We start from the raw sequence: 25,985 nt of genomic DNA on the forward strand, positions 1-25,985 counted from the left end.
TCCCGGCTCAGCCTCCAGAATACCTGAGACTACAGGCACCCACCAACACACCCAACTAATTTTTGTATTTTTTGTAGAGATGGGATTTTGCCATGTTGCCCAGGCTGGTCTTCAACTCCTGGGCTCAAGCTGTCCGCCCACCTAGACCTCCCAAAATGAGCCACAGCACCCAACCACAGGGCATTATTTTATGGTGGTAGAGCCGTCCTGTATCTTGATGAGTTGTACAACTATATAAGCTTGTGAAAATTCACAGAAATATTTACTTTCAGGGACATTTTATTTAGTGAACTTTATTTCATGAAATTGTATTTAGGGTAAATCTTATTGTTTGTAAATTACACCTGAATTTGTCCGACTTGTAAAAAACTAAACAAAAAGCTAGGCATCTTCTTTTTATTTCAAGCATTTGTTTGGTGATTTGTTGTTTGCAGAAGTTTATAGATTTATTTTTTATTAAAATAACAGAATCTTGCAAGTGAAAGGAAACAGGTCATCTTATGTCGATTCCTACTTTTTTTTCTTTTTAAAAAATATTTTAACTTTTATTTTAGGTTCAGGAATACATGTGTAGGTTTGTTATATAGGTAAACCCATGACTTGGGCATTTGGCTTACAGATTATTTCGTCACCCAGGTACTAAGCACAGTACCTGATAGTTTTTTGTTTGCTTGTTTGTTTTTTGAACCTCTCCCTCCTCCCACCCTCCACCCTCAATTAGGTCCCAGGGTCTGTTGTTCCCCTCCATGTGTCCATGCGTTCTCATTATTTAGCTCCCACTTATAAGTGAGAGCATGCGGTATTTGTTCTTCTGTTCCTGTGTTAGTATGCTAAAGATAATTGGCCTCCAGTTCCATCCATGTTCTTGCAAAGGACATGATCTCATTCCTTCTTATGGCTGCATAGTATTCCATAGTGTATATGTACCACATTTTCTTTATCCAGTCTACTGTTTCTTTATTTGTTTGTTTGAGACAGGGTCCTGCCCTGTCACCCAGGCTGGAGTGCAGTGGCACGATCTTGGCTCACTGCAACCTCCACCTCCCGAGTTCAAGCGATTCTCCAGCCTCAGCCCCCGAGTAGCTGGGACTACAGGCATGCGCAACCACACCCAACTAATTTTTGTATTTTTGGTAGAGATGGGTTTTCACCATGTTGGCCAGGCTGGTCTTGAACTCCTAACCTCAGATGATCCACCTGCGTTGGCCTCCCAAAGTGCTGGGATTACAGGAACTGTAATCCCAGTGTGAGCCACCATGCCCAGCCTATCTAGTCTACTGTTGATGGACATTTAAGTTGATTCCATGTCTTTGCCATTGTGAATAGTGCTGCAATGAACACAACGCATGCATGTGTCTTTATAGTAGAACAATTTTTATTCTTTGGGTATATATCCAGTAATGGGAGGATTGCTGGGCTGAATGTTAGTTCTGTTTTTAGTTCCTTGTGGAGTTGCCACACTGCTTTCCACAATGCTTGAACTAATTTACACTCTCACCAGCAGCATATAAGTGTTTGCTATTTCTCTGCAACCTCACCAGCATCTATTATTTTTCACTTTTTAATAATACCCATTCTGACTGGTGTGAGATTGTAGCTCATTGTGGTTTTGATTTCCATTTAGTGACACTGAACATTTTTTCATGTGCTTTTTGGCCACATGTGTGTTTTCTTTCGAAAAGTGTTCATGTCCTTTCCCCACTTTTTAATGAGGTTGTTTGTTCTTCATTTGTATGTTTAAGTTCCTTGTAGATTCTGGATATTAGACTCTTGTCAGATGTAAAGTTTGCAAATATTTTCTCCCATTCTGTCGGCTGCCTGTTTACTCTGTTGATAGTCCCTTCTGCTGCTCAAAAGCTCTTTAGTTTAATTAGGCCTCATTTGTCAATTGTGGCTTCTGTTGCAGTTGATTTTGCTGTTTTCATCATGAAATTTTTGCCGGTTCCTATATCCTAAGTGGTATTTCCTAGCTTATCCTCCAAGGTTTTTATAGTTTTAGGTTTTACTTTTAGTTCTTTAATCCATCTTGAGTTGATTTTTTTATGTGGTGTAAGGAAGGGGTCCAGTTTCACTCTTCTGCATATGGCTAGCCAGCTCTCAGCACCATTTATTGAGTAGGCAGTTATTTCCCCTTTGCTTGTTCTTGTCAGCTTTGTCAAAGATCAGACGGCTGTAGGTGTGTGGCCTTATTTCTGGGCTCTCTATTCTGTTCTTTTGGTATGTGTCTGTTTTTATACCAGTACCGTGCTCTTTTGGTTACTGTAGCCTTGTAGTACAGTTTGAAGTTGGGCAATGTGATAACTCCAGCCTTGCTCCTTTTGCTTAGGATTGTCTTGGCTAATTCGGGCTCTTTTCTTTTTGTTCCATATGAACCTTAGAATAGTTTTCCTAATTCTGTGAAGAATGTCATTGGTAGTTTGATAGGAATAACATCGAATCTGTAAATTGCTTTGGGCAGTATGGCCATTTTAATGATATTGATTCTTCCTATCCATGAGCGTGGAACATTTTCCATTTGTTTGTGTCATCTCTGATGTCTTTGAGCAGTGTTTCGTAATTCTCATTGTAGGGATCTTTCACCCCTTGGTTAGCTGTATTCCTAGGTGTTTTATTCTTTTTGTGGCAATTGTGAATGGCACTGCACTTCTGATTTGGCTCTCAGCTTAGGGGTGCTGTTAATGTATAGGGATGCTACTGATTTTTGTACATTGATTTTGTATCCCAAAACTTAGTTGAAATTGCTTATCATCTCAAGGAGCTTTTGGGCAGAGACTATGGGTTTTTCTCAATATAGAATCATGTCATCTGCATACAGGATTAGTTTGACTTCCTCTCCTCCTATTTGGATACCTTTTATTTCTCTCTTGCCTGATTGCTCTGACCAGGACCTCTAACACTATGTTGAATAGGAGTGGTAAGAGAGGGCCTCCTTCCTTGTCTTGTGCCAGTTTTCAAGGGGACTGCTTCCAGCTTTTAACCATTCAGTATGATATTGGCTGTGGGTTTGTCATAGATGTCTTGTTATTTTAAAGTATGTTCCTTCAATACTTAGTTTATTGAGAGTTTTAGCATGAAAGGGTGTTGAATTTTATTGAAAGCCTTTTCTACATCTATTGAGATAATCATGTGCTTTTTGTCTTTAGTTCTGTTTATGTAATGAATCATATTTATTGATGTGCATATGTTAAAGCAACCTTGAATTGCAGGGATAAAGCCTACTTCATCATGGTGGATTAGCTTTTTGATTTTCTGCTGGAGTCGATTTGCTAGTATTTTGTTGAAGATTTTTGCATCTGTGTTCATCAAGGATATAGAACTGAAGTTTTCTTTTTTGTTGTGTCTCTGCCAGGTTTGGGTGTCAGGATAATGCTGCCTGTTTGAATGAGCTGGGAATGAGTCCCTCTTTCTCATTTCTTTTTTTTTTTTTTTTTTTTTTTTTTTTTTTTTTTTTTTTTTTTGAGTAGCTTCAGTATTTTCCTGCATGTTTTTCAAATAAGGAAAGTAACAGCCAGAGAAAGAAATGACAATGAACAGTCAGCTTTGGCAATCTGACTATGTAAATTAGCTACCACAGAAGCTAGGATTAACATTAGGGTTTTTTTGGTGATATAACAAATAGAGTCCAGAAAACTGCCACCATATGTTTACTTGAACCCAGAAATTCGGCAGCAAATTTTTGGAACAGAATTTGTAGTCTTGAAATTCTGCTTTGTTTAACTCTAGGCCATAAAATCTTTAATGGAAATGTTTGCTTTAAAAAGTGGCTTATTATGCATACATGATTGATTTTTATAATTTACTAATGTTGGTTTAAGTTTATAAACTATATTATAAATGCCTGGCTGGATCCCATGAGAAAATCCCAAACAGCAGTTGTCAACCTCTTTAGACTCTGAGCCCTTTCTTCAAACAAAATCTCCCAGTGCATCACACGTATAAAAGAGCTCAGAAGGCCAGGCACGGTGGCTCACACCTGTAATCCCAACATTTTGGGAAGCTGAGGGGGGCAGATCACCTGAGGTCAGGAGTTCAGGAACAGCCTGGCCAACATGACGAAACCCCATCTCTACTCAAAATACAAAAATTAGCCGGGCGAGGTGGCACACTCCTGTAATCCCAGCTACTCTGAAGGCTGAGGTGGGAGAATCACTTAAGCCCAGGAGGTGGAGGTTGCAGTGAGCCAAGATTTCACTACTGCACTCCAGCCTGGGAGACAGAGCGAGATTCCATAAAGAAAAAAAAAAAAAAAGCTCAGAAAAGCTCATCTACCCAGTATGGGAGGTAGCTGCACCTAGCAGTGTGTGGGGCTTCCACATGCGCACTGCTAATGCCACCACTCCCAAATGTCAGTTCGAATCGTAGTTTATGGATTGAACCACAAAGCATAATCACATATTTAATTTGGTTCTTGTTAATGGAGCTTTCAACTGATGATGTCTTTGAAAGTAGAAGTCTATTGCCTAGCAGGTAATATTCAGTTCAGGGTAACATATCTCTATCCTAGAAATTCACCTCTCACAACGTAAAATGTCCCTTATTGCTTTGTTTCATCCTTTGGATTGTCCTGCTTTCCTTTTTTAAATAATGCTTTCTATTTGGGGAAGAGCAGGAAGATCAAAGCTCAACTGGTTGAATTCAGATGCTTTTAAGACAGTCAGTGGGAGGCTGAAGTGAGCGGATCATGAGGTCAGGAGATCAAGACCATTCTGGCTAACACGGTGAAACCCTGTCTCTACTAAAAATACAAAAAATTGGCCGGGCGTGGTGGCGGTCGCCTGTAGTCCCAGCTACTCGGGAGGCTGAGGCAGGAGAATGGCGTGAACCCAGGAGGCGGAGCTTGCAGTGAGCCGAGATCACGCCACTGCACTCCAGCCTGGGCGACAGTACAAGACTCCATCTCAAAAAAAAGACAGTCAGAAGGGGAGGACAGTTAGGCAATCAGATATATGGGTATGAAGCTCAGAACAGACTATGTAAACTACAGATAAAAATGGATTCTTCCATGTGGATGGCTACTATCAAACAGAAAATACCAAGTGTTAGGGAGGATGCAGAGAAATTGGAATTCTTGTGCACTGTTAGAATATAAAATTGAATAACTACCATGGTAAACAGTATGGCAGTTCTCAAAAAATTAACAATAGAATTTGCATATGATCGATCAATTCTGCTTTTGGCTATATACCGAAAGAACTGAAAACAGGGCATCAAAGAGATATTCGCACACCCATGTTCATAGCAGCAGCATTTACAATGCCCAAAATGTGGAAGCAACCCAAGTATCCATCAATGGGATGAGTGGATGAGCAAAATATGGTTTGTACACACAGTAGAATATTATTCAGCCTTTAAAAAAACAGAAATGTCATGATATGCTATAACATGAAAGATCCTAGAGGACATTATGCTAAGTGAAATAAGTCAGCCACAAAAAGATAAATATGATATGATTCCACTTACATAAGGTACTTAGAATAATCAAATTCATAGAGACAGAAACGCTATAAGATTTGACCTTATAGCCATATACATATATTTCAAATTGTACCCCAAAATGTGTCTCATTACAATGTCTCAATTACATATTAAAACTTTAAAACAAGAAAGTAGAACGGTGGTTGCCAGGTGGTTGGGTGGAGGGGAGAATGGGGAGTTAGTTGTTTAATGGGTATAGTGTTTAATTGTGCAAGATGAAAGCAGTTCTAGAGATGATTGGTGGTGATGGTCACACAACATCACAAATGTACTTAATAGCACAGATCTGTACTCTTAAAAGTGGTTAAGATGGTAAAATGTATGTAACATATTTTACCATGATTTTTAAAATTTGGAAAAAAATGGATAAGCCTCCAAACTGAAATAGTAATGGAAGCCAATTCATAGCATGAACGCAGGAAAGGGCCTAAGACTGAACTTGAGGGAGCCGGTAGTCAAGGGCTGGGTAGGGAGGACGAGCCTGTTAGGAGATGAAGAATGTGGTTCTGCAGGTGGGAGGAAACTAAACAAGCACAGCATCATGGAAACCAAAGGAGGACAGTGTTTCAAGGAGGAAGGGGTCCAGTGCCAAATGCCCCTGAGAATGCAAAGGGCATGAAGTTGGAAATGCCCACAAGTTTTAACAGCACAGCGGTCATTGGTGACCTCCAGAATCATGTCTTCCATCCAATCTGGTAATCTTTCATGACTGTAAACTCCTTGAGAGCAGGCACCTTGAACAGACCTCTACATCCTCCTGTTTTGCTTTTCACTTAAGAAGTGTTCAATAAATATTTACTACATAGTGAACTCAGATGATGGTATTTATGGTATTTTGGGGCAGGTGATGGAACTATACTGTATTCTGATTGTGTTGATGATTAGACAAATCTATATATGTGTTAAAACTCATAGACCTGTACACCTCAAAACAATTAATTTTATTGTACCTTAATTTAATTTTTTTTAAAAAAATGGATTCTTTTTCTTACATGGTGATGGGCTCTTGAGTATTATAAAATGACTCTTGAAATTTTATATATGTTTTCTAAACAGCTCTTTGTATTTATACAAGATTTAATGACCTTGAATATTGAATTAAAGGTGCAAAGTTTTAAATACCCTATTTAGGAGAAATACAGAAAAGGTGGTAGGCAATATATGGAAATACATGTGTGATTTAAGTCAATATTAAGAGGAATGAAAAAGCAAGCAATAAAAATATACGCATTGTCTCTTTTTTTTTTTAACAGGCAGGAATGGGCCACTTGCGTGTAACAAAAGATGGACTGCGCTTGGAAGGGGAATCAGAATTTTTATTCCCATTGTATGCCAAAGAAATACACTCCAGAGTGGTAAGAAAATGTTAAGACAAATAATTTGTGCTTTATGAAAAATAAATCATGTTTAAGCACAAAAATTCAGTATAGTTTAGAGAAGATTTTTAAAGCGCATACATGTGCACATATTCATGATATGCTCTTTATAAAAAGCTTGACTATTGCAGAATTTATCTCTGATATTACCTTCTAAAAATATTTCAATTTAATATGCTTCAGATCTGAATTTGGTGGCCTCAGTAGTTTAGACCATAATAAACTAAAGGTTTTAGAAATGAAAATTTTTACCAAGAACAATTTAAACTTCTTTATGTTAGATCAACTAACTTAAATATATTTATTTTAGGGTATTCAAAATTATCTAAGAAGCTTAGAAAGAAATTCGTTTCAGCTGGGCGCGGTGGCTCACGCCTGTAATCCCAGCACTTTGGGAGGCTGAGGTGAGCGGATCACCTGAGGTGGGGCCAGCTTGGCCAACATGGATAAACCCCGTCTCTACTAAAAATACAAAATTAGCCAGGCATGGTGGCGTATGCCTGTAATCCCAGCTACTCGGGAGGCTGAGGTAGGAGAATCGCTTGAACCCAGGAAGCAGAGGTTGTGGTGAGCCCAGATAGCGCCACTGCATTCCAGCCTGGGCAACAAGAGCAAAACTCCATCTCAAAAAAAGAAGAAAAAACAAAAAAAAAAAAAGAAAGAAGTTTGTTTCATTGTATTATGTTCTGCACTTATTATACTAATTACAGATTATGATCCTGTAAGATTCTAAACAAGTAGATTCAGCATTGTCATTAAATAATTATGTGACTTTAAAAGTAAATCAAGGTTTTCTTCATTTACCTCCATGGAGCTTATAAGAAGGACAGCCAAGAATAAAGTGCAAATACGTTCAAACAATGTTTGCAATATGTTCTATTTTTACTTAAGTGATGCTGTGAGCATTATAGTAGGCACGAACATTTTGCTAGATTATTGATAAATGGCATTACCTCCCTGATGCACAAAAAGTTAAAACTTCACCCAGCTATAACTTTCTAGTTATGTGAAGAGCAGAGTCTTCATTTTCCTTTCATATTTCTGAATATGAAAGGGTATTTCAGTATCTCCTAACTGCAGAGGCTGTACCAGCCACTATAGGAGAATTAGAAAAGAAACAAAAGACTTACTAAGAAACATGAGGTCTTGTTAGAGAGATAAAACACACTCCTGAACCAGACATTCGCCAAGCTCTGTTACCAATTGCAAAATGACATGGCATGTGACTAACACATAAATATCACAAAGAGAGATCCCAGTAAGTGAAAAGTACATAAGTAGTTTTAGGTGCTGTTATGTTACTTCTGGGGCTATCTTATTGGCAGTGGGAGCCAGAAGATGACCTGCAGTATAATAGGCAGGTAAGAGCCTGATTCTGTGAGGCTTACCCTTACCTTATGTCATACACTTACCTTAATTGTGATGGCATTTCAGTGTGAAACAATCCTGTCCTACAGGATTTCCCTTTTGTAAAAGGGGAAGTCAGACATGAATGAAGCATTCAAGTGTTAGAACTTGGTCTTCTTTTTTCCCCAGAGTTGTGTTGGCTGATCTTCTGCCATATTTTGGGAAGAATCAGACTGGTAGAATGGTCCGGTGACTGAAATCAGGTGACTAGGTCACAGCAAATTTAATATTCTGGAATTAATAATAACTCTCAGTTGGCCAGGCGTGGTGGCTCACGCCTGTAATCCCAGCACTTTGGGAGGCCGAGGCGGGCAGATCACAAGGTCAGGAGATCAAGACCATCCTGGCTAACACAGTGAAACCCCATCTCTACTAAAAATACAAAAAAATTAGCCGGGCGTGGTGGTGGGCGCCTGTAGTCCCAGCTACTTGGGAGGCTGAGGCAGGAGAATGGCGTGAACCTGGAAGGTGGAGCTTGCAGTGAGCCGAGATCATGCCACTGCACTCCAGCCTGGGCCACAGAGTGAGACTCCGTCTCCAAAAATAATAACAATAATAATAATAATAATAACTCTCAGTTATATTTTATCAGGCTTTTTCATCTCCAGTATGCTTTTAAAAAAAGCAAAATTATAGCGAATATCTTAGATAATCACATATTAAAGTCTTAGAATATGGCATTAATGAGTATGTCAATCAACACATAAAATTCAGTAACAATTTGAATAATATTATGTGATAACAGAGCTGTACAGTGTTTTATAACTAACATGGTTTCCAATAAGAGCCATACCAGAACAAAACTATGCTTCCTAACTTTTGTATGGATTGATATATTAGTTATAAATTTCCTTTTCAAAGATGAGTCTAGGAAGCAATTTTCCATAAAATTACAGAAAAGAAATTATGAATTTGCAAAATTTGACACATAACTCACTTATGTGTACTGATGAGCTGAGAGAATTTCTTCTTTATAAATATAATTCAACATGCTACTCTGGCCTCTAACATCTGATCACCCAGTAACCCCTCAAAAGTAATACATGAGGGCCTGTATTGAATTCATACTTTGAATTCATGGCTTAAACCCATCCACCATGCCCATTAGTTCAAACACATAACAATTATTTCCTTTAAACAAAAAGGGTTTTAAAAAACTACAGAGCCATGATGAAAAACTAAATGAAACAAATACGTGGTAATAAAGCCTTACTTGAAATGATCATCTGTGAAGTTCCCAGCCCTGAAAAGAAGCTTTAGCTTACAGCCAAAGCCCACAGTGTGACAGGGACCAAAAGGGCACCTCACTGGGACTCCAGGCAAGCCCATTGCATAAGACAGTGCTGAAGACAGAAAACAACTACAACTATTTGAATAAAGTTGCTACAACTATTTGAATAAAGCAGCATATAAAAAAGTAGCTACAACTATTTGAATAAAGCAGCATACCTGAGGGGAGGAGGCTACAAAGATGCCAGTCCAGAACCTGAATGTCATGAGGACAGAAGCCCTAAGCCACCACTGAAAGACTGGGAGGCCCTGTGGACCAAGTGAAAACAACAGGACAGACTTTAGACAGACTGGTAAGAGCCAAAAGGTAGACACATCCACACAGTGGAACATAAAACTTGAAATTTCATATGATGAAATCTTCATCTAAAAAAAAAAAGCCCAATAAACTTTACATAAAGGAAGATCAATATCCAACTAAATAAAAAGTCAATCTGAAAATGACTAGAAAAACACACTTAAGATTCTCAAAGAGATAAAGCTATTTTTAAAGGAGTTTTCCTTAAAATAACATGAAATTATAAAATCAGAAGAGAAATTACAGGGCAGAAATAACAGGGAATAGGTTTACCCTCCTGCATTAAACAACTAAAAAATGAAAAAAATATATATGAAACAGTGGTTTTCAAATATTGGACAATGGGCAGCTCAGGAGAGTTATCCCTGCAAGAGGAAAAACAAGAGTGACTCCTCAAATTGCCTTAACTCACTGCATGAAGAGAGTTTCCAGGCTGCAATGAGGGAGGGGAGCCAATGCAGGCACAGGTGGTCTCCCTGAGTTGAAGAGACAGGGTTGGGAGGCCAAGGAATCCAAGGCAGCTGCAGTTTGCAAGGCGGAGTACTGCAGAGGAGGGGCTTGCTGCACGTGGACAGCGCTCCAGAGATGGCAGAGACTTCACCTCATCCCACCCCCACCAAGTCTATGGATAAATATTTACCAGTGTGTGTGTGTGAGGAAGCTACCTTGAGACTAGTGAAATACCCACTCTAAGGGAGCAGAAGGAAAAATGCCTGGAGTTCACACAGAGTGGGGAACAGTTCATATTCCCACCAGTCAGAGTGGAAAACTTCATAAATTATGGGCATCAGGTAGAATACAGAAGGGCATGGCTCAGAAGTGGTACAAGATCAACACTAGGAAAAAAATCCTGCTCTGGTCCATTCTAACAAAGCTTAACAGGAATCCTTGAAAGTGGCATGCTTTTTCCAAGTGATTTGCTCCATCCCAGAACAGAGTTCTAAAAAACTACATTTCATCTGTGCACAAAAGTCGAGGAAAGCATAATCATGTTAAGGAGAGACATAAAATATGGAAAGACAGAAAAAACACAAAAGAATCTTCTAGAGATGAAAAGTATAACAACTGAAATTTTTAAAAAGCCAATGGTGGGACTAACAGATTAATAACAATTGAAAGTATAGCTATAGATACTCTCCAAAATGGAGCACAGAGAAAAATGACTAGAAAAAGAAAGCAACAGCATATCAGTAACTTTCTTTTTCTAGAAAAAGAAAGCAACAGAGTATCAGTAACTAGAGGGACAATGTCAAGGGGCCTTATGTATGTGTAACTGGCATCTCCAAAGAAGAAGAAAGAAGAGAGGACAAATATTATTTTAAAAGAATAAAGTGTACTTTTTTTTCCAAGCATGATAAAATCTTTAAGCCTACAGATAAAACATGTTCAGTGAACCCCAAACAAAAGAAACAAGGAAAACTACAAGGTACATTGTAATTAAATTGCTTAAAAACAAGAGAGAAAAATCTTAAAGAGAAAGCCTTAGAAGTAGCTAGAGAAAAAGGATATATAACATACAAAGGAGTGAAAAAAATATGACATCAGCCTTCTAGTCAGTAACATTTAAAGCCAGAAGACACTGAAGCACCGACTTTAAAGTACTAAAAGAAAAAAAGGCCAACCTAGAACTCTTTACCTAGCAAAAGTATCTTTAAAAGACAAAGTCAAAATAAAGACTTTTTTGGACTTACTAAAGCTGAAAGCAAGTTACTTCAGCAGACTAGCACCACAAGAAATATTAAAGGAAGCCTTTCTGGCAAAAAGAATATGATGCTAGAAGAAAAATCTAGATGTTCACCAGAAAAAAATTTTAAATACCAGAACTCATAAGTATGTGGTTATACAAAAAATAATTTTAAAAAATGTTAGAAGACACTTTGCTCAAAGCCAAAAGAACAATGTATTTGGGATGTTATAACAGGATAGGCATAAAATGTATGACACTAATGAAACAAAGACTGCTTTGTTATAGAAGTACTGCTATAATGTTCTCACATCACACATGAGTGGCAAAAAATTATTGAGGATGGACCTTAATAAGTTAAAGATGCTTAGTATATCTAAAGTAAACTCGTAAAACAAAAAGTATAGCTAATACATCAACTAAGGAGATAAAAATGAAATGATAAATAATTAATCCAAAAGGAGGCAAAGGAAACAAAGAGAAAATTAGTTGAATATGAAAACAAATAGCAATTTGGTATATTTGAACCAACTCATAGTCACATTAAAATAATCACATTAAATATAAATGGTCAAAACACCCCAACTGAAAGACAGACTGTGAAACTGAACACAGAAGCAAGGTCCAACTATACGCCATCTAGAAGAAACCTACCTTAATTATAAAAACACAAATAGGTTAAAAGTAAAAGGTTATACTATACTGTACTAACCTATACTATACTAACACTAATTAAAAGAAAATTGGAGTGACTATATTAAAACAAAGTAGATTTCACAGCAAAGAGATAAATAATTTAGAGATACAGAGGGTCATTTAAGATGACATAGGAGTAAATTCTTCAATATTTATGTTACTAAACACTCATGAATCCACTATCAGAGCATCAATATACATGAAGCAAAACTGATAGATTGTAAGAAAGGAATAGAAATATTCATATTTAGACTCAGGGATTTCAGCACCCCTCTCTCAATAACTGATAGGAGAAATGGATATAGAAACAGTAAGCATATAGACTTGAACAATGCTATCAACCAAATTGATATAACTAAAATTTTCAGAGCATGCTGCTCAACAACAGCAGACAGAGTTCTTTTCAAGTGCACAGGGAACATTTATCAAGATAGATCATATTTTGAACCATAAAACAATCTCAATAAATTTAAAAACATTCAAGTCTTCCAACATGTTATCTGACCACAGTGGGTTTAATAAGACAACTATAACACAAATATATCTGAAAATTTTTTGAATAACTGGAAATTATATAAAAATTTATAAATAAACCATGGGTCAAAGAAGAAATCCAAAGGGAAATTAAATAGTATTTTGAACTGAATGACAATTAAGAAAACAATAACATTAAATTTGGGAGGATGTAGCTGAAGCAGTGCTTAGACGGAAATTTATGGCATTAAATGCCTATATTAAAAAAGAAGAAAATTGGCCGGGTGCAGTGGCTCACGCCTGTAATCCCAGCACTTTGGGAGGCCAAGGCAGGCGGATCACGAGGTCAGGAGATCAAGACCATCCTAACACGGTGAAACCCTGTCTCTACTAAAAATACAAAAAATTAACCGGGCGTGGTGGCGGGTGCCTGTAGTCCCAGCTACTTGGGAGGCTGAGGCAGGAGAATGGCATGAACCCAGGAGTCAGAGCTTGCAGTGAGCCAAGATCACACCACTGCACTCCAGCCTGGGCGACAGAGCGAGACTCCATCTCAAAAAAAAAAAGAAAATCGATGACCTCAGTTTCATCCTTAAGAAACTAGAAAAAGAACATGTTAGACCAAAAATCAAAGACAGAAGATCCAAACAAATAAAATCATAAATGAAAAAGGAGACATCATAATGGATACCACAGAAATACAAAACATCATCATTAGAGGCTACCATGAACAAGTATATGTCAATAAGTTTGAAAGCCTAGGGAAAATGGATAAATATTTGGATACATACAACCTTCCAAGATTGAAACAAGAAGAAACAGGAAATCTAAACAGACCAATAATGAGTAACAATATCGAATTAGTAATAAAAAGTCTCCCAATAAAGGAAAGTCCAGGACCAGAAGGCTTCACCGCTGAATTCTACCAAACATTTAAAGAAGAATTAATACCAGTCCTTCTCAAACTTTTCCAAAAACTTGAAGCAGAGGAGATTCTTCCTAACTCATTACACAAGACCAGCATAGCCATGATACCAAAACCAAACAAGAACAAAACAAAAAAGAAAACTACAGACCAATATTTCTGATGAACACAAATGTAAAAATCCTCAACAAAATACTAGCAAACCAAATACAACACATTTATCCCAAGAATGCCAGGATGAGTCAACATATGCAAAACAATAAACACCATACATCACATTAATAGAAGGAAGGACAAAAACCATTTGGTCATCTCGATAGATGCAGAAAAAGCATTTGATAAAATTCAGCATCTCTTCATGATAAACCAAAAGTCAAAGAAGAAAAGAAAGATGAGAGAAGAAATCAACAAAATAGAAAACATAAAACAATAGAGGAAATTAAGGAAACCAAAAATGGATTCTTTTAGAAGATCAATAACAATTGATAAACCTTGAACCAGACTGAATATTTTAAAAAGAGAGGGCACAAATTATCAATATCAGCGATGGTAGAAGGGACACTGCTATGAATCCCACAGACATTCAAAGAATGGTAAGAAAATATTACAAATAACTTTATACCAATAAATGTAATTTTTCCACATACTGTTTGATAGAATTCTTAATATAGGATTGCTGCTTCAATGATTAAATTAGTTTCTGCCATTCCTATATTAGGTTCAAGTTGGAAGTAGTTATTTATGTATATAAATGAAGTGGTGAATTGTACTTGCCCTCTAATCTACATTTTCAAAAAGTATCTTAAAACATCAATCTCATAAGGTATTGATAACTCCTATAGCAGTTTTGATCTATCTTTGGGCCATACCAATTACCCCTTACATTGTTAATGGTCTTTTTATACACCTCTTTCTTTCACAGCTCCTTCTATATGTCATGCACTGTTGAGAAAAGTAATAAAAAGTTCTACGTTCTATGATTCTTTCACCTACTCCCTAAGGTGTAGTGTTGACACAACAGCTGTATTCAAACAGGTACATTCAGCGTTCAATTGAGATGAATAGAAAAATAAAATGTTCTTCTTATACCTTGCTGTCATTCTCTAAATGGCGTAAAATTTTTCTAAAAGGCATCATTAGCTAATGATAAAAACTGAAAATCCCTTATGTAAAATTTTAGAAATGATATAGTGGTGGTTGTACAATACTGTGAATGTACCTAATGTCAATCTACTATACACTTAAAAATGGTTGAAGTGGTAAATTTTGTGCTATCTATAACTTATATACATAGTATATTTATATTTTAATACAATAAAAATAGTTTTAAAAAGTCAAAAGACAAAACCAAAAACCTGAAAATCACATTCACAATCTATAGACTTCAGTTTTCTTACCTAGAAAATGGAAAATAAAGTCTCTGGACTTCACAAAAAACATCAGTTTTTATTAAAAATGTACACGTTGATTGTTTTAAGGTACTTCTTAAAAATATAGATTAAAGAGCAAGTATAATTCAATATAAGAGGTTTCATTATAGCAGTTATGAATACAATTTTGTTGGTAATATAGATACAGAGTTAATTCTGCTCTGTCAATTAAAAGAGCTTTACCCTGTGAACACAGAATACCCAGCTAGCCGTGGCATAAACTAATAGCAGCTTTTAGTCTCACATAACAGGAAGCTGGAGGGGGCAGCTGCAGCTTCGGTTCAGCACTAAACCATGTTAAGGCCAGAGTATCTGCCAGCCACCCGCCTGCCCCTCATAATCACTAGACAGTTATGAGGCCACATCCAAGACACACAGCCGGGACATGTGCAGTGCTGGTGCATATGCCTCTTTCACAAGGAATGCAAAAGCTTGCCTAGAAACCCTGAGCTCCACCCTCTGCAGATCTCAGCTTACCTCCCATTGACCAGAATTGTGTCCCTTGGGTACCCCTAGCCTCAAGACAGTCTGAGAAAGCAGGCAACCCCTGTCGTGGAAAGCAGAAAAAGAAAAGGGTTTGAAAGTGACTGTTGGATTAGATGACAGGAAGTGAATCCCAGAACAGCTTACTTTCTCTGCGCTTGGGAGTGGATCTCACTGCTCTCACCAGAACCCTGTCCTCCCATTCCAGGAGAATGGTGGAGAGAGCCTGGAAGTGGGCATCTAAAGATTGGCTCCACCACGGAACTGTCATCTGCAGCTGTGTGTGGCTTTGAGGCAGCTATAATTTATTCCCTGGGATTTCAATTTCCTCATCCCTATATTAGCAATAATGGTGCCTACTTTATAAAATACAGGATAAAATGAAAGGATCAATGCTCAAGTTAATTGATAAAGTGTTAACTCATTATCATGCTAATTATTTTCTAACATTGCAGAAACAAGTGTTAAGGTGACATCATTGGATACCATAAGAAGCTGATAGGTCCATCTGCTTCCACAAAGCTAGTTGGAGAATTTCTGACATCCTAGATAGAGCTCCCAAGGGCTCTTAAGACTATTTTCCTTTTGAAACATCACATAATTCCCTACCACTCTGGAAGATATTTGGTTTCCTCTGAGTGAACCGTAAACCTACCTGCATCCAACAGCAAAATTAGTGAATCCCTTTTGAAGAAAATTGTGTATATAAAAACAAGCAATCTTCTCTAAAACACCACCACCGTATCAGGATTACATATCATATCAGGATTACGATAACAGAGAAAGTATAAACAAAACCACCGTATCAGGATCACTGTGTCGTATCAGGATTACGATAACAAAGAAAGTATAACACTTTTGTGCTCATAAAGCCACTTTATCTTCAACAAAAAGTGCAAAAAACAGAGCCATCCAAAAATGTTGCTTAATTCATTTGAAATTATGAGAAGCCTTTGTGTTTTTAAAGTAACATGGTATTTCTTATAGAACAGTTAACTATTTCTCAGATTCATCTTCTTAAAGTATATCATGTCCTGGACATAAATAATCCCTAAAAATAGAATTTTAATTCCTTGAAAAAGCAAAAGCACTGGTTAAAACTTGGTTGTTTTAGATCTTTACCTTGTGAACTGCCTTGACACATTGTAACCAGTGCGCACAAGCACTGTAAACCCATGGGATTCTCATATTTTATGAGAAAAGTTAATACATCTACTTCCTTAACAATATGATTCAGGTGATCATTTGGGGCAGCCTTAGAAGTATATTGTAGGCTCGGACGCCATACAGGGCCTGGATCGTTACGACTTCTCCAAAGCGCTTTGAAATCATCATGGAAGGGCTTTGGCATCTCTAGAACACCAAGAACTGTGATAAAGAGTTGAAAAAAGGAGGAAACATTCCTGAGGCGCCGGAGTGGCGTGAAGGCCCTCCAGCTCTGGGGCCCATCAGCACCCGGAAAAGTACCACTGGAGTGGCACTTAGGTAAGATCCCCCAGCAAACACAGGTGCCCCGGGAGCTCAGTAACGTGGTTTGGAAGGGGACAGAGGCCCCAAAGGCCTGAAAGCCCAAAAGGAGTACTTTGTGGCCTGCACACCAAGGTTTTTCCTAAGGTTCATCCTGCCACAGAAATTCTTCCTCCTCCTTCTCCTCCCATTCCTCAGCCACTGGCGTGATTAGGACTGGCTACAAAGACTGCCTAAATCGGAGCATTTGGGGTTCCTTTCGTCCTTGTGATCCCCAATGCACTCTGCCAGCCCCTTTCTAAAAGAAATGGCTTCTCTGGAGGAGGGCATCTACAGCCTTAAAATTAATTCCAAACGTAGCTCCTATAATTTCATGAACCCTCAATTTGCAGCTGGAAGTGAGGGTCAAAATGAAACTGAGGAACCAAACAAGTTCCAGAACAGGTAGGGTAGACCTAAAGATAGCGACGCTTAATTGACTTATGTGAGGATTCTCCAGGAGATCCTGGGAGATGACATGCCGAAAGGAAAGGAAGAGGCTGTCACTAGTTCACAATCAAGCCTAGGAGAGCGTCTCTACTACGGAGAAGGACGAGCCAGGAACGCCACTATCTTTGCTCCTCAAAAAGAGAAAGAGTCAGCCCCAGAGATGAGCAGCTCCTGGGACAAGAGGGTGATTGTTAATCCTCCTAAGAAATTCAGTAAGGGGCGACTTAATAACCAAAGTAGAGTCATTTGTGAAAAAAGCTCTCTGCCTTTAAATTTTCTGGATGATTATAACCCCCATTCAATAATCCAAAAGCGACTTAGCAACCAAAGTAGTCATTTGTGAAAAAAGCTCTCCGCCTTTAAATTTTCTGGATGATTATAACCCCCATTCAATAATCCAAAAGCGACTTAGCAACCAAAGTAGTCATTTGTGAAAAAAGCTCTCCACCTTTAAATTTTCCCGGAAGACTAGAGCTCCCATTCAATGATCCAAAAGCACAAAGACAAGATGGTGATTGAGCGCCCCTCTTTAGGGTGTGACTGATCTGATGCAGGTGGAACCACAGTCGTATTCTCTGAAGAGAAGCCATTCTCACTGTGTCTTCCTGGAGTGTCAGAGCCTCCGTACTATGCCACTGACTATACCACTTTTCCACCTCGTTATAGTCCTTGGCATGACTACACCAGCTCTTGGTTCAGCAATACCAAGTCTTCTTGCTATCCCTCCTTGGGCAGCAGCAGTAACACATTCCAGGCTGGGAAGAGCAGCAGCAGCAGCAGCAACAACAACATATTCCAGAATGAGAGGAGCAGCCACCAGAGCTTCCTGAGTGATTATTCCACCAATTTTCCAGTGAGTGCCCAAAACATGTCCAGAGACCTGAAGATGACAGAGGAAGGCAGATCCAAGAATTCCTCCTTATTTCACTACTCCAGAAATGTGGAAGCAGATGCGAAGGAGGAGGGAGTGTATCAAGAGGAGACATTACAACGTCCTTATGGAGGACATGCATCTAGCTTTCTGCCAAGTGCCCTCTGGCAGCCAAAGCAACAGGGTTTCATTGTTGATACCCACTGTCACTTGGACTTGCTGTATTCCAGGCCGCCTTTCAAAGGCACCTTTACCAAATTCAGAAAAATGTATAGCAACACCTTCCCCAAGGAATTTCAGGGTTGCATTTCTTGCTTCGACAATCCTCAAAACCTAAGGGACAGGCTGTGGGAGGATCTGTTGAAAGATGATCAGCCTTTGGCTGACAGCCTTTGACTGTCGCCCTCATTTTGCCCATTATTATAATGACTATCAAGAAAGAAGTATTTTAAAAGCCTTACGACACCCCAAGGCTGTGGCATTTGGAGAAGTGGGCTTGGATTACTGCAACATGTGCACCACGCATGTCCCAGAGCAGCAGAAGGTATTTAAGAAACAGCTGCAGCTGGCCGTCTCTCTTAAAGAAGCCCATGATGATCCACTGCCGAGAAGCCGATGAAGACCTACTGGGCATCTTGAAAAAATATGTGCCCTCTGACCACAAGATGTACCGGCATTGCTTCACTGGCAGTTACCCAGTCATCGAGCCCCTGTTGAGCCACTTTCCCAACCTGTATGTGGGCTTCATGGCAATTCTGACTTACTCTTCTGCTGAGCAAGCCCGAGAAACTGTGAAAAAGATCCCATTAGAGAGAATTATTGTAGAAACTAATGCTCCCTTCTTCCTCCCTCACTGGGTTTCCAAAAGCCGTTGCCAGTATGCCCACCCAGGCCTGGCCCTGCATACGGTGCGAGAGATTGCCAGAATCAAAGATCTGTTGCTTTCCCACACCTTGGCCATCTTGCAGGAGAACACCTGTCACCTCTACCATCTTTAAACAGAAAAGGCACAGTCAGGAGTCTTCCTAAGAAAGGAGACCAGTAGCCTGACAAAACACATGAACTAGATTTGAACTCTATGTCCCAGGTCAAGGATGTGTTTGAAGAATTCGTTGGCATGGAGTAAACCAGGACAGGATATTTTCCTCAAAACCTTTTCTTAAGACTTCTGCTTCTAGCTGGTAGGGTGGGGTACAATGGGATGGGAGAAAGGCTAAGGTAAACTGCCCTTGATGTTATTAAGGTTTTTCTTCCCAGCAAAAATGCCTTAAGGTAGCCAGTAAAGAAGAGAGTTTGATAGAATACAAAGAGTTTCCCAATCTAAATCCCTGTCCTCTGCAGCCTGCTTTTGATCACTTGGTGAATAAAGTCACCCTTCTACTTGTCTTAAAAAAAATGTAGAATTTTAAAAGTGAGGTAGGTGATTTGTGTATTATATTCGTATATTATAGGAATTCTATTTAAAAATTTAAAAATCGATCGGCCTGGTGGCTCACACCTGTAATTCCAGCACTTTGGGAGGCTGAGGCAGGTGGATCACTTGAGCCCAGGAATTCAAGACCAGCCTGGGCAACATAGTTAAAACTCATCTCTATTAAAAAAAAAAAAAAAAATCAGCTGGGTGTGGTGGCACACACCTGTAATTCCAGCTACTTGGGAGGCTGAGGTGGGAGGATCACTTGAATCCACGAGTCTCAGGCTACAGTGAACTGTATAATCACACCACTGGACTCCAGCCTGGCAACAGAGTGAAACTCCCATCTCTTAAAAAAAAAAAAAAAAAAAAAAAGTTTTTTAACAAAAAATAGGCCAGATGTAGTGGCTCACGCCTGTAATCCCAGCACTTTGGGAGGCCAAAGCGGGTGGATCACTTGAGCCCAGGAGTTTGAGACCAGCCTAGGCAACATAGTGAAACCCTGTCTCTAAATTAGACCAGCCTAGGCAACATAGTGAGACCCCGTCTCTAAAAAACATTTTTTTAAATAAAAAATGTAAGTATACACTCAAAAAGATAAGCAAGATCTACACACCGAGTTTTCCTTCCCAAAAAAAATTTCTATCAAAAAAAAAATTTTAATTTTAGATGGAAAACCAACCTACTCCTCTCTCCCTGCATTTTTGTGTGGCAAATGCAAGTGTTACACTCTGCAGTGTTTATAACATGCAGGAGAGAACCTTGCTGTAATTCATCTTTTTTTCTTCAGGAAAAGGAGTGAGCAATGTAGTTCTGAGTGTAGTATTATCAAGAGTGGCCTAAATCAAAAAGCACAATCTGGCCAGGCGCGGTGGCTCAGCCTGTAATCCCAGACCTTTGGGAGGCGGAGGCGGGCGGATCACGAGGTCAGCAGATGGAGACCATCCTGGCTAACGCAGTGAAACTCTTCTCTACAACAAAAAATTAGCCGGCGTGGCAGCAGGCGCCTGTAGTCCCAGCTCTTCCGGAGGCTGAGGCAGGAGAATGGCGGGAACCCGGGAGGCGGAGCTTCCGGTGAGCCCGGATGGCGCCACTGCACTCCAGCCTGGGCAGCGGAACTAGACTCTGTCTCAAAAAGAAAAAAAAAGGCCGGGTTCGGTGGCTGATGCCTGTAATCCCAGCACTTTGGGAGGCCGAGGAGGGCGGATCACGAGGTCAGGAAATCGAGACCATCTTGGCTAACACGGTGAAACCCCGTCTCTACTAAAACTACCAAAAATTAGGGGGCGTGGTGGCGGGCACCTGTAGTCCCACCTACTCGGGAGGCTGAGGCAGGAGAATGGCATGAACCTGGGAGGAGGAGCTTGCAGTGAGCCGAGATCGTGCCAGTGCACTCCAGCCTGGGTGACAGAGCCAGACTCTGTCACAGAAAAGAAAAAAAAAAAAAAAAAAAAAACCTCAATTTTCATTTATTTATTCGATGAGTGAGGTAAAGAACAGTTCACCTACTCATGTTACTAGTAAAATCTTGCAATGCAAACGTGCAAAATTTGGGACACTTTGTAAATAGTTTGCTACTTAAGTGATAGATATTCCATTGAACCTCAAAGAATTATTATTTAGCATTTATTTTTCTGGCATTTGGTGTGACTACCCTCCCATCCTGGAGACATCAGAGAGTTGTGAAGGTAGCCAGTAATCTAGAAATTCAGTTTACTCTTAGTGGTCCCTGGGACATTAGTCTGGAGTCACAGAGCCTCTCAAGGCCCATTAACAGGCTCCCCCAACCTTAGCAGTCCTTTCAGGGCATGTCAACATTTCGCTTCACTTAAATTTTAGAAAGGCAGCTATTTCTGTCTTTAAAGCTCAAAAGAAGCAAACTGCCCATTTTGTCTTGGGAGACAGAGGAATTTGCTTTTTCAGTTGGTTTTTATTCATATCTAACTTCAAAATTCATACCTGCTTATTATAAAAGTTTTGAGACAAGTAAAGCGAAAAAATGTGATTTTTTAAAAACCCAAACAAAAGCAACAGAAGGAAAAATGTACATGGTAAAATTGATTTTTTTTAAATCAATAGTAGAGTCAAATATTGGCAAAATCTGGATATACAAAATTTGACTCAGGAAAATTGATCTTGGTAGAAATGTGATCAACAAAGAAAACTCAGACTGTCAAAAGCCACGATGGACAGCATTCATATAGACAAAAATTAATGAACCAAATGTTTTTAGTAAATGTTATTGTAGAAAAAAATCTATTGAAAATATTTCTTAATAGTAAAATACGGTAATAGTTTACCTGCATGGAAAAATTGTTCAAAGAATTAAAGTAGCTTGCAGTGGGGAAAAAAGTAAAAAGTAAAAATTAAACACACACACACACACACACACACACAAAGAGGGAGCAAAATAGCCCATAATGCTACCCACTTAGAGACAATCACTAACATTTGGAGTACCTTTTGGCAGTTTTCTCTAATATTTCCATAGTTATTGGCCAATTCCAGCATTGTACTTAAGTCGGTTTTCCTAATTAATACTATTCACTTCATAGTTAGCATAGCTATACATTTTACTTCCTCTGAATTTATGATTTAAATACATTGTTTTCTCTATTTTTTTGTTTAGGTTTAATTCTGTTTGTTTTAAATAATCAACTCAGACTGCATGTGCTTTTTCAAAACTATTGTTTACTGATACATAAAATTGTGCTTTGAAATTTATTTTTCTTTCTGTTCTCTGATGTCGATTTTATTGTGTATTTTCTAATGTCTTAAGCTAAATGCTTAGTTTATTTTTTATCTGGAGAGCAAGAACAAAGCAGTCAATACCACAAATGTGTCTGTAATTATAACTCTGCTGTATACATAGATTTTTTTATTTTGATAAAGTTTACTTTACACATTATAAAAACACAAATGTATTACAAAAATATGGAAATAGAGAGTAGCAGGAAAAAGTATATGGCATTTCTATTACCTAGAACCCCACTGTTGTAGGTGTCTTTCCTTGACATAGCTGTGACCATATAGCTCTGTTAAATTGCATATTTGTCTAAATAATTCATATTTTTTTCTATCCCTATCTTGCGTTTGGAGCTCATTTTATGATTGTTATTCTTTTATCTTTCAATAAATACTCAAAATGTTAAAAAAAATATGATTCAGGAATTTTTAATTGTCTTAGCCACAAATTTATAGGATTTCCAGGATCTGTAACAATGGATAAATAATTTTATATAAATCCTAAATTTACACAGAATTATAAAGATATAATCATTTTAAACAGCACCTATTTTGCAAATTTTATAAATCCCTTTCTAGGACTCATCTCTGCTTCTACAATCAACCCAGAATGTGACTGTAAATGCGCGCAACTCAGAAGGGGAGGTCACAGGCAGGTTAAAAGTCGGTGAGTCCAGCTTCATCATGGTGCTTTGCATGCATGTTGTCCATGAATAGTGCTAAATGAATGCATTGTTTTTTCTTCTAAAGAAATCAAAGCTACTTATGAACAAAGTATGAATTTTCTAAATATCGTGCTGTGTTAACCACAGAATAGCACCACAGAGTGGGGTGGGGGGTGAGGGGACAGCCTGAAGTGCTTTGATTAGAGTTATTTTTGTTCCAAGAAATAGAGGACAATTAAAGCTAGTACAGGAAACAAAATGTTTATTGTGGGTTACCAAAGACTCTTGCAGCAACCAAAGGAAAGGAACCCAAGTAGCTGGCCTCAAAGAGCACAGAGACCAGTGGCTGAGAGCCAAGAATACATTCAGTTCCCTCCCCGTTCTTTCTTCTCTTTTCTCTCCTTCTCCCCATGTGCTCCATTCTCCTCCTTTCCAGTTTATCTTTGCCACCATTTTCACTTGGCTGTATCACTTCTCACTGTACAGAACCTATAGGGCCTCCCTGATTCTTACCTGCTCGGCTGTAGTTATCAACATCAAACAGTTTAGTCTTCAATTACGCAAATTCTAAATCCACAAAGTACTCTAATTAGCCCAATTCATCTGTCCTACCACATTCCTTCGGGTCAGTCAGCTATGTACACCCATCCAATCAACTAAGGCCAGAGGATAAGGTCACATGGGAGCGAGGTCACATGGAATCCTGCAAAGGGAGAAAAATGTCAGCAAGAAGAAATATAGATGAAAGCAATATCAGAAGAGCAAACCAGCTGGTAAGAAGGAATGCAGGCCAGGCATGGTGGCTCACCCCTGTAATCCCAGCACTTTGGGAGGCCAGGATGGAAGGATTGCTTGAATCTAGGTGATCAAGATCAGCCTGGGCAACATCTCTAAAAAAATAATTTTAAAAATTAGCCAGGTGTGGTGGTGAACGTCTGTAGTCGCAGCTACTGGGGAGTCTGAGACAGGGAGGATCACTCGAGCCTAGGAATTCAATTCTGTGGTGGAAGAGACCCTTTGTTTGAAAAAAAGAGAATAAGAATAAGGAAGATATATATATTCACTATACTATTAACATTGGATAGATTTGCTAAGTCTAGGAAACTGGATGGCCCTTGTCATTATCAGAAAATAAATGAGAGGTGTACTGCCAACACAAGCTTCCAATGTCTCTCTTTTTAATGGTATTTTTACAAAACAGAATAATGTTACATGGGAAACTACAGCCTTATGTTAATCTGATGATTCCTTTTTATTATACTAATACAAGATGTTCTGTACTTTATCCTCTGCTTTATAACTTATTCTTGATCATAACTTGTATCTCTCTTTGGCCTGGAAGTTTTGTTTAATAACTAAGTCCAGTGAAATTCTCCGTGGATCAGGAGATGAACCCCAGTTTTTCCTGCATATATGTTCTTAAGATGTATTTTTTAAAAATTATATTTTCTTGATAAATTATGCAGTATTATCATTTATCTTTACCAGCATTTCTTGAAAATCTTCAACTGCCTATAGCTTTCAAGTGTTTGAGGAATTTTTGCCCATTTTTTCTCATTCATTCCAACAAATATTTGTTGAATGACTATGGGCTACCTTATATGCTATCAAGTAATAATAATAAAGACTATGTAATTATTTCTTAGAAGCTACAAAAGTAGAAGAATCTTCTTATATTCCTATAAAAATTAATTAGCGGCCGGGCACGGTGGCTCACGCCTGTAATCCCAGCACTTTGGGAGGCCGAGGTGGGTGGATCATGAGGTCAGGAGATCAAGACCATCCTGGCTAACACAGTGAAACCACGTCTCTACTAAAAATACGAAAAATTAGCCGGGCATGGTGGTGGTCGCCTGTAGTCTCAGCTACTCGGGCGGCTGAGGCAGGAGAATGGCGTGAACCCGGGAGGCGGAGCTTGCAGTGAGCCAAGATCACATCACTGCACTCCAGCCTGGGCGACAGAGTGAGACTCCGTCTCAAAAAAAAAAAAAAAAAATTAATTAGTACAAATACACATTCCTCTGTTTATCTTTTTGTTGGGTGTGGATTTTCGCATATTATACAAGGGAATTTAGATATAATATAAACCTGCCTCTCATTTCATAGATGAAAAAACTGAAGGACTAAAAAGCAGATTTGCTCAAGAGCACATAGCTAGTTAGTAGAGAAGTCAAAACAGGAAAGACTGAGGGCTTACTTCTCTCAGCCAGCTGTTTCCACTGGCCCTCCTCTCTAATCAGATTTCTTGAAATTATGGCATGCTAGTAACTGTTCTAGTTGCTTCAAATATAGTTTCCATTTCATTTTTGTCACCAAGAAATTACCAGGGGTTTTAAAGGTTTTGTTTTGTTTAGTTTTTCTTTTTTTAAAAAGGCTGGGTCAGTGGCTCACACCTGTAATCCCAGCACTTTGGGAGGCTGCAGCAGGAAGACTGCTTAAGCCTAGGAGTTCAGGGCTTCAGTGAGCTATGATCACGCCATTACACTCCAGCTTGGGTGAGAAAGTGAGACCATCTCTAAAAATAAAAATAAAATAAGTTACACATCAAAATCTCTTTGGTTTGAACTGTTCGCCTCAATCTCTAGTTTTAACCTTGGTGTCTCATGCCTGAGAAAGTGATTAAATTAGTGATTTCTAGTAAATCTTTAGTTGGAAAGTCTCTGTTATATTGATAACCTTGAGCTAGGAAATAGCACCAAGCTCACCAAATCCAAGGTTTTCTTCAGTACATGACTTCCCACAGTTGCAACCTTCTAGTCTCATATTTCCTGGAAGAAGTTAAATTTTGCCAATTTG

The 25,985-nt window shown here is 38.7% G+C and overlaps 1 protein-coding gene across 6 annotated transcripts in view; it reads left to right on the plus strand.

The window, feature by feature from the left end:
• The window catches only part of SGCG (sarcoglycan gamma), a 166,236-nt gene that overhangs the window by 69,052 nt on the left and 71,199 nt on the right, over positions 1–25,985 (plus strand). For all 6 annotated transcript variants that reach the window (XM_009426723.4, XM_009426721.4, XM_054665082.2 and 3 more), the window contains 2 exons: positions 6,729–6,830; positions 23,104–23,191. In XM_009426723.4, the coding sequence (XP_009424998.3) occupies positions 6,729–6,830; positions 23,104–23,191 (190 nt within the window). The remainder of the gene's footprint in view (positions 1–6,728; positions 6,831–23,103; positions 23,192–25,985) is intronic.

The sequence above is a fragment of the Pan troglodytes genome, chromosome 14 (assembly GCF_028858775.2).
Source record: "Pan troglodytes isolate AG18354 chromosome 14, NHGRI_mPanTro3-v2.0_pri, whole genome shotgun sequence".
NCBI lineage: Eukaryota > Metazoa > Chordata > Mammalia > Primates > Hominidae > Pan > Pan troglodytes.